At 41.1% G+C, this 9764-nt stretch overlaps 1 protein-coding gene across 1 annotated transcript in view; it reads left to right on the top strand.

The window, feature by feature from the left end:
* The window catches only part of HELLS (helicase, lymphoid-specific), a 19191-nt gene that overhangs the window by 7787 nt on the left and 1640 nt on the right, over positions 1-9764 (top strand). Inside the window, exons 9-16 of the mRNA XM_010131445.1 lie at positions 959-1101; positions 2440-2578; positions 3741-3824; positions 3915-4034; positions 5790-5906; positions 6844-7003; positions 9227-9323; positions 9535-9611. Coding sequence (XP_010129747.1) covers positions 959-1101; positions 2440-2578; positions 3741-3824; positions 3915-4034; positions 5790-5906; positions 6844-7003; positions 9227-9323; positions 9535-9611 — 937 coding nt within the window. The remainder of the gene's footprint in view (positions 1-958; positions 1102-2439; positions 2579-3740; positions 3825-3914; positions 4035-5789; positions 5907-6843; positions 7004-9226; positions 9324-9534; positions 9612-9764) is intronic.

The following is a 9764-nucleotide window of genomic DNA, read 5'->3' on the forward strand; positions in this document are numbered from 1 at the left end:
TCACCACTGATGCTGTGGGCAGGCACTGGGGAGATCCCAGACTGGACTCGGCAGATGGGAACCTGATGCAGGAGCAGGATTCTGGATCTGGCTTCAGGAATACATGGATGGGATCAAAGGCAGAACGGACAGAGTCCTCCTCGGACACTGACCACTGAAGAAGAGAGTTGACCCTTGTGATCCCTCCGCTTTATACTGAACACGACGTCTATGGGATGGAACACCTTGTAGGTCAGTGTAGGGTCACCCGTCCTGTCCGCTCCTCCCCGCAGGAGCAGCCTCTACCTTACTGCACCCCCACTGTGGGACACAGGATTTAGCAGTGACCTTGGTCTGCACGGCAGCAAGTACAAGCCAGAGCCTTTCTGCACACCAATTCCTGGTGTTAACTGTGAACACCAAGTGTTGTCACTTCCAGAAGCAGACCCTGTCTGCAGAAATACGCCGTTAACTTCAGACAGCGCAGTGACTTAGCAGAGAGTGAGCTGCAAAGTCAAACCAGTGAACAGAATTTTTTCTGTTCTAACTCAAATCAGGACACCCACTTTTTTGCTTAATTTTTAGTCTGGTCCTTTTGTTACTTCTACGTCAGTTACTGCGACTGGCCTCAAGGGGCACAGAACTAATATAATACGAATGTAAATATGTTCTTGATTTCTTGTAGCTTGGGGGGAAAACCCAAAATTTTCAGAGTTGACAATTTCTGCTGTAAAATCAGTAAGGTACTAGGGCATCTTTTAAAAATCTTTTAAAAAGCAAAAGCTTTCAAAACCTACAACTATAAATCTTTAAAATTTGGGCTGCATTTTCTACTTTGCAAAACTTAGAGCTGCTAAGTCTAAAAATCGCATGATATATATCACTGAGACATTTTTCAAGTGTTGAGAATTCTTGGGTCAGCACTGGCCTTTCAGTCTGAAGCTATCTGCTGTTGATGGCAATGTTTCTTTTCCCACAGGAAGAAGCAGTTGAGTTGAGTCCTACAGGCCGACCAAAACGCCGTAGTCGGAAAGTGGTTAATTATTGTGAAGAACATAATGATTCATCTGATGACTTGGAAAAATTGATCAGCAAAATGCAAGAGGAAGTAGAAAAAGAGAGGTGCCTGCCCTAAAAGATTCTTTGTATTATTATACTGAATATCTCCTAGTTTGCTTCCAGAGGTCTCCTTATTCAAATTGATCAGGAAGAATGACATTTCATAAAACAATATCCTTAAAGCTTTATGAATTGTTTCTTGCTTTTACCTAATATTCGCTGGGCCATGATAGCAATGATTAGATTGTATGATCACTCACTGACTCTAATATTAGAGTTATAGTTAACTACAAGACGTTTACTTCTAGACCTGTGACCTTTGGAGGATCTAGCAATAAAATTGTTTATTGAATCCCTGTTTTCATTAGTTGCTGTCTTAGGTGACTAAGACAGCTCTGACGATAGGGGTATTGGTAATCCATAATAAGCTATAATGTCCTAGTGTGAAATGGAATTCCTTTGTGCTGTTAAAACATATTGATAGTGAAGAACTGTGGTTTTGCCAAAGCCTCAAGGTCTAAGATGGTACTGGGTGCCAGCCAGGGAAGAACTGCTTCATCTTAGTTACCTGGTATTTAAACATTTAGTCTCCAGTGTCTGATTACATTCACGGGTATATCTTTCATGGGCTCAAAGACAAGACAAAGGATAATGCTGATGCGCTAACTACAGCTGGCTCTGAGATATTTGTGGAATTACAAAGTTTGGGCTGAAGAAAAGGGAGGAATCGCTTTCTTGCTAAGTTTTGTAAAATTTGTAGGCTTAAGCTGAGGCCTGGAACCCAAAAGGCCAGCTCTAGTGACTGTTTTGGTGACAGGCATCGATCACTTTTAATTGAGTATTGTACTGTATTTATTTTTAAATGTATTTATTGTAGTCCAGTGTACTTTGCAAGAACAGACACTGAAATATGTTTGCATTCGTTTTCTGGTATGCATGGATCCCCACTTAGATGTGGAAGAGCTAAATGGCTGGATGCATTGCGAATCCTGCAGTGTGTATGTGTGGCCGAAATGGGAAAGGCAGAGAGCTGATTTTGGAATAGCTTATGTGTTGTTCTGCAAGAGATCTGACCACTTGTTCAAGAGAGGGTTTGCTGATCTGTTCCCTTTTCTGCTGGGTGACTTGCACAAGTTTGGGATTTTTTTTCCTGCTTCCTGATTACTGCCCTTTTGTATTTTAAACCAGTAACAGCAAAACCCCGTGCCTTTGATGCCAAGTGTGGCAGTAGAAGTTTTGTCTGGTAACAGCTTTACTAACTACGAGAGATTTTGAGGACATTTGACACAGCACGTGAATCCCTTGCTTTATTTTGGTTTTGTTTGGTTGGTTTTTTTCACTTTGGTAGCTGTAGCATGAGGTGACACTTTCTGTACTAATAAGATGATGTATCTTTTCAAGGCCAGTGGTAGAAGTGAGCATTCCCATGGATTCAGAGGTGAACCTTAAACTGCAGAATATTATGATGTTGCTGAGGAAATGTTGTAATCACCCATATCTTATTGAATATCCATTGGACCCTGCTACACAACAATTCAAGGTATGTATTTTAAAAGGATTCTGAGAAAAATTATTCCAGGCATTAAAAAGCAGTAGACAGTGAGCTGATTACAGTAAAGAATGACCTTTTCAATATATTTGGCGTATGCCTCCCCCTTGAATCTGATTCAGTGTACAGAATCATTATTTGAAGCTTCCTGTAGCAGCCGTTGCAGAGACTAGTTCAGCCTCTGTGCCTGTTCAGCCTTTGCAGATTGATGCCCTAGTGTTCTTCATTATGGCAGCCCTCATCTTCTGGAAAAAAACCCCAAATTATATCACAAAGGGCAGCTGGTAGTTTAATCTTACACAAAGCAGTAGGCAATATAGAAAAGTGTGAAGTAATTTGAATTGAAATGATATTAAACAGCTGGAAGGTCTTGCACATTCTAAATGTAGGTTTGTGTGGGCATGTGTAGTCATGTTTCCTGTTCAGTGCGTGATAACGCATTCAGCTACGCTCAGGAGCAAGCTATTGATATCAGTGTAAAGTCAATGCATAAAAAGCAGATAGCCCAGCCTAGGTGCTAAAGGGAAATGGAGTTAATGTGTAGAAAATGCAAACTGTTTGACAGTTGACACCACTTGCAGGAGCTAGTACCTGCTCAGGAAAATGGATTAGGGCTGCAGTATGGCTCAGACCTGAGAGGCTTCTATATCCCTGCTCTTGGCCCAAGAATGGGATTCAGCCAATTCTCTTGAGCAGAAGAGGGGTCTAAAGTGGCAGTGTGAAAATTTGCTGTCAACTTTTGTCACTTGGCTCATGTGCAGTAACTTGTTCAGCAGTGCTTCCTGTATCCAGTAGGTGGGAGCCTTGTGCATTAATTACAAGCTGTGAAAGACACAGCGACGCTTTTCCATCTGGAAAAATGAAAATCCTCAGGGTTTCTTCTTCCAGAAATGGGAGGAAAACTGATTTTTTTTTTTTTTTATTTAAATTATTTGTGCATATGAAATGGTGGGGTTTGATTTAGTTTCATCGTGATTTAACTGATTCAATGTAGTTGGCGAAAATTAGTGTGCTTCCAATCTTACATCTTTAAAGATAGTACAAGCTTGTTTCTGTGAGAAACTTTCAGGCAGCTTTTGTTGGTGCTTCTGAATCAGGGAAACCTTTGGTATCCTTCCATCCTGATATATGATCTTTTCTTCCCTGTTCTAAGGTTGATGAAGATTTAGTAAAGAATTCAGGCAAGTTTCTCGTCTTGGACAGGATGCTTCCAGAACTGAAAAAGAGAGGACATAAGGTAAAGCTAATGCTTGGCAGTGGGGGTGTGGGGGCATAGTTGTCTCCTTATGACTAAAAAATGGTACTAAGGAATCTTCCTGGTTTGTAGGTCTTGTTATTCTCACAAATGACTATGATGCTTGACATTTTGATGGATTACTGCTATCTGAGAGACTTCAAATTTAGCCGATTGGATGGCTCTATGTCCTACTCGGAGAGAGAAGAAAATGTAAGTAGATGTACATGCACTTTGAGCATCTTAGCAAATTCTTCTTGTTCTGTGACATTGGCAAAAGATTTCACACAGCATTTAGCCTTTTCTAGGCAAAAGACATCTAAGTTGAAAACTGACATTCTTGCTGCTGCTTTACTATTTGCAGCTCAGAAATACTGAAGCAATGAACCCTATTACTAACTAGTATCTTGGGGTATGCCTAGGGTGATGGGTGCTCACATACTCTGATGCCCAGATGTGAAGGTGTGATGTATCTAGATTGTGGCAGATGCTAATCCCACTTCTACCCCTGCACACATTGTTTCCTAGCATCCGGGATGTGATGCCAGCTTCCGTGGGAGCATGCTGCAACTCAATACCAAGTGCCAAGTAAAGTAGATTTTCAGGAAATGGGATTTTTTTTGCATAGTGAGAGATCTGTAACTTCAGCCTGAAATTGCACGTGGATTTGCTACAGCGCAGTGCTTGTAATGGTTTGAAATAAACACAGAATGCCTTACTACAGAGGCATGTATTTATCATGAAGAGCAGCCATGCCGGGTGGTTCTGGCAAAGATTTGAGGATTTGCAGGGATGTAAAAGAGCAACGCATACTTGACGGAAGTACACAGAATGTGTCTGAGAGGTGCTGCAATTGCTGTCTGGTCTCCAAAGTATGCACTAGTGTTTATGAAGATAGAGAAAAACAGTGGCAGATGACAGATCATCGAGCTCACATTGTGCTTCCCTTTGCGCCCCCCCCGCCTTTTTTTCTTTTGTTCTATGCCAGAGCATGGCTGAAGAAAACCAAACCCGTAAACACTTAGGTTGCGACTGTTAAGAGCTGGTTCTTAAAGAGAAAAGATTAACTAGCAACATGTCAGCAAGCTGTAGTGACTTCTATTCAGCTGGTAAAATTTTGTACTGCTGAGTTGTGGGGATTTTTGGGTTGATTGTGTGCCTACCACAATGTGATAATGGGTGCAGGATGAGAGGAATCTTCCACATCACCAGTGTTAAGTTCAGCAAGGCTCTTCCCAGCTCCATGATTTGCTGCTGTTGCTGCAGAAGGTGATGTCCAGGAGAGCCCAGAGGACATGGGGGTTTTAGAGAGCTTGGGTAGCTGCTTCCACCTGGCAGTGGGGTGATGGTGTCTTTTTGTCTGCTGAGATCAGTCTCAAATTGCTGTCCTCTTCCAGTTTCTGCCAGCATGCTAAGTACACCGGGTTTTGACTGGTATTGCAGACCTGGTGGGAGCTGTGCTGTCACTTGGAAACATCTCGCAGTGAAAGTAGGCTAGGTGCTGAGTTAGGAGACCAGAAAGTTACTCCTAGTTTTGAAGAAGAGTAGGTGTACAGCATGGCTGGAAGTTAGAGTCAAGTTGGCATCAGTATTTTAGATTGTTGCTTGTGTCAAGATATAGATACAGTTTTAGGCTTTGCCAGCTTGGACTATGCTCACGTTGCTCTTCACTGGGTGGTAGGTTATGTGGAAGTGAATGTGATTTGGACCATACCTCACTACCATACCATCTCCACTCTGTGTATTAGGCAATTTGTTGGCTGGAATCCCCAGGTAAGAAAACGCAACTGCTTCATTTCTTGGTCTTGTCCTGTCCCAAATGTTTCTTAAAGCCTTAGTTTGGCCTCAGACAGTGTGTACTGTATTTTATCTGTGTTGATATTTTTAAGCACAGTTCACTCAAAATAAAACATTAGCTACATTGTGTTTGATCCATCTGCTGGTTTTAATAGACAAATTCTCTTCCAGATGCATCAATTTAATACTGACCCTGAAGTCTTCATGTTCTTAGTGAGTACGAGAGCCGGAGGCTTGGGCATTAACCTAACTGCGGCAGACACAGTTATCATATACGATAGTGACTGGGTATGTTGACAGACTGTTAAACTAGTGATACGTATCATAAAAAATGCTTTCTCTATTGCTGCTTTCGATAATCATTTCCTAACCCATTATGGTATAGATCGTTTCTGTGACTTTAATGAGGTGTTACATGACAATAATAGTAAGTAGTGTATGCAAACACATATGCAAATACATATGAAATATGCAGCCTCATTTGAATAGTCCTAGTTTAGAGTTGGTTTCCAAAACTAGCCAGTTTAGCCCTGAGTTACACCAAAAGCAGTAGCAGTTTTTCCATTACTGTTGAAGATACCTATTCTTCTTTCAATTTACTATTTAAATTTGAATGTAGCTGGACCTTCTACAGGTTCCCTGTTTCCAACAGCTGCCGTGTTAGTACCAGGCTCTTGAATTTTCTCCTGTGACTTGCCACTTGTGTTTTAGCTAGCTAGGATTCTGCTGTGCTTGGCGTCTGGAAGCTGGGAAGAAGAAAGTTATGGAAGGAAATGACAGAGGACATCTGCATCTTCACTTTGTTTTAATAGACAGCTCTGCTGTTTGCATGACTATTCAGCTTCAGGACAGCTAAAGCAGCTTCAGAAATAGCTGAAAACTTTTTAAAATCCTTTTCTCATTGTCCAGCAAAGAACCCACAAATCTACAACTAACAAAGGCCGTCAGCTTAATCTGAGATACAAAACATGTCCATCTATTGAAAACTGCAGCACATAGTGCAGAAGCAGTCTGAGCTAGCTTGGTTACTTGGCGGTGCAGCTACATCAGGAGAACTTTTCATGGATGAGTTTGAGTAAAAAGATATAGAATTCTTTTATACCATGGCTGCACTGCTTATTGCTTCAGCTCTGACTCTCAGAGCTCACTATTGAAAATGGTGTCTGTGGTACGTCTCTTAAAAAAAGGTTAATGGTGCAGCTAACTTGTTTCTTTATCTGCTCAGAACCCCCAGTCAGACTTGCAGGCCCAGGATAGGTGTCACAGAATTGGCCAGACAAAGCCGGTGGTTGTTTACCGTCTTGTGACAGCAAATACTATTGACCAGAAGATTGTGGAGAGAGCTGCTGCCAAGAGAAAGCTGGAGAAGTTGATTATCCACAAAAGTTAGTACCTTTCTCATTTGACTTCCTGAAGCATGTGTTGCTGCTTTAAATCTCAAGAGAACTCTTGCTGCTCTATTTTGTGACTGCTTCATATTGTTTCTTAAATGCAAAAAGCTTCATCCTTCCAACAATTAGCTATGTACTATTACTTTTCAAAATCAATTTTTAGACACATTGCAGATGACTTCTGTTTGCATCTGTCCTCCTGAATTTAAGAACAGTTTGTTATAACAACAGTAGAATAGTACTGTTTGAACAATTAACCAGTGCTGAATAGAACAATAGTCCTTGATTATTATGTGCAGAAAAATAGTGTTTCTTGTTGCCTTCTTGATTAATTGACTGGTCATACGCAAAAGTCTTTAGAAAGTTACTGGGTTGAAATTTCTGTTTTGAGGGTAAATTTCTCTTGTTTGGGTGCTGTAGAAATCCTGCTTTGCTTCCATACCTTATTCTGTTTGTGTTACTTGGACAGAAGCTCCCTACAGCATTTTCCAAACACTAAGGTCACTTGAAAAATACAATAATCCTTGTAACTTGGTATGGGCCTCTGACAATAAATAGCCTCATGTTAAATTTTAAAGGTGTTTAAGAACTTCTGATAGTATATGAAGAGGTGGGCAAGCATTTTCATGAGGGCATAAAGGCCACACCTGAAACTCTTGTCTGCTGCATGGTGCACTGCTTGTCAAGCCTGAGCTGTGGTTTGACACTGATTTGGGTTGATGGTAACTAATCTAGATACTTCCTCTATCCTAGCTTTAGTCTTTTTCTTTCTATTCTCTTTGCCATTGCTGTCTTGGCAGGACTGCCGCCTGATTCTGTAGACATGTTAATGACCAATTTAAGTAAGGAAAACTTGCTTTTTAATGATTTGACTATGGTCCAAACCTGAAGTTAAAACCAAAGTGACAAGATGCACACGCAAAACTGAATGGACTCTAATAGTAGATGGCTGCCATGTACTAAAGTAGCAATGGAAGCTGGGACTAGTTGTACTGGAAGGAAGCTGAGTGTCAAGTTAGGTCATGCCTTCAGTTTTGCAGTAAGGTGAATAGTTACATTGGTAACTCTTGGTGAGTCATACCGAAATCTTGCAGCTTAAGTAGGGGCGTCCCCTCCAGGGGGAGGTGATGTAGAGGTGATGTAATGGATCCCGTAATTCTGGATGTCTGAAAAATGTTGGAACTCTGAAGGGGTGCATGAGGAGCAGGTATCACAAAGCTTGCTAAAGCCAAGCCTTTCCATGGTGTCCAGCCACGTAGGGTGTGTACAGTACAAGTACTGGAGCTGAAGAAGTGGGATTTTTTGCAAAGCAGAATGCTTTTTAGGCCTCAGCACCAGGATACTCTCTGTCTTGTGCTTCTCTTTTATAGAAGAAAGTTGCCTAGTTAAATTAGATGTCAGACTAAGAGAAAGTGATGAACACAAACTTCTATTTAAAGTGTTAAGTGCTTGATAGGGTCTTCTGTATTTTTCTGCGTGTCACTATTACTGCAACCCAGGAGATGCGGAACTCTAATTTAATGCCATATAGTTTGTGAAACTCTGAAAGCTAAAAGGGAGACTAATAACACATGAAGGACCTGGATCCTGTATGTCACAGCAGGAGATGTTAATGGGGGAGAGAATCCTATAGCAAGTGCAATTTTTGGGGGTGTTTGGGCTGACATCCAGGTTCTGTGTAGGAAGGTGTTAGCATAGTCTCTTCAGAAAACCAGCCTGTGTCAGGTGTGGTATTTCATTGTGTCTGTCCAGACAACTGAACTGAGGGACGTTCTCTCTACAAACCACTTACCTTTCACCTGTTTCCTATCTTGTGGTTAATACTGCTTACTTTGTTTCAACCAGCTTACAATACAAAGGGAACAAACTTCAACATCCACCATCTAACTTTATTTGCAATGTTTTTGCTGTAAGTAGAATTAATGGCTTTTCTGCTCTGTGTGTATGTGTATATGTACATGCTGAATCGGTGTTTCTGCATACTGCAGCTAGAAGGTGAAAGGCCTGCATGTTAACTCTTCTTGTACCTCTGACTTTTTTCACCAGTTAGGCTACTAGCGTAAGGTGTGTTTACCTGAAGGCTAAACCAATGAAACATAGCATTAGTTCTGATGTGCAAGAGTCATTTGTTCAGTACGTGCATCCAGCATTGATTTAACAATATACAAAATTTGTTCCTATCTCTGTGCTCTTTCTTAAAATTTCTCCTTTCTACAGATCAATTTAAAGGTGGCAAATCTGGCCTAGCACAGTCAAAGAGCTGCCTGGACCCTCAGGAATTAATAGAATTACTGAAATCCAGAGACTATGAAAGGTATGCAGGTTTCATATTTTTCTTGGACCATGAGTTTGTAACGTGCAGCTTGCAAGCAGCTGTCAGTAGCTCTTACGTCTTATGAAGTGGTGTGTGGATCTTGACAGCAGGAAAAATGTCCTAGGGATTCTATGTGGGAAAACGCTTCTGTGCAATACTGACTGTAACACGCTTTTATCTGTATTAAGAGAGATTATTTCTTCCTCGACAGGGAGGTTAAAGGATCTAAAGAAAAAGTAATCAGTGATAAAGATCTAGAGTTACTCTTGGATAGAAGTGATCTTATTGGTAAGTCAGCGTTTTCATCTGATGGCTTTTTTTTCCTGTTCAACAGTAAATTAATGTTTTGTAAGAGTCTCTATATACAGAAAGCTGCCATAGCTTCACTTTCCTACAGCTGTGGTGTGCATCCAAAGAATGACCTTCGGTCCCTTCACAGAC

The sequence above is a fragment of the Buceros rhinoceros genome, unplaced genomic scaffold (genome assembly GCF_000710305.1).
Source record: "Buceros rhinoceros silvestris isolate BGI_N320 unplaced genomic scaffold, ASM71030v1 scaffold7642, whole genome shotgun sequence".
NCBI lineage: Eukaryota > Metazoa > Chordata > Aves > Bucerotiformes > Bucerotidae > Buceros > Buceros rhinoceros.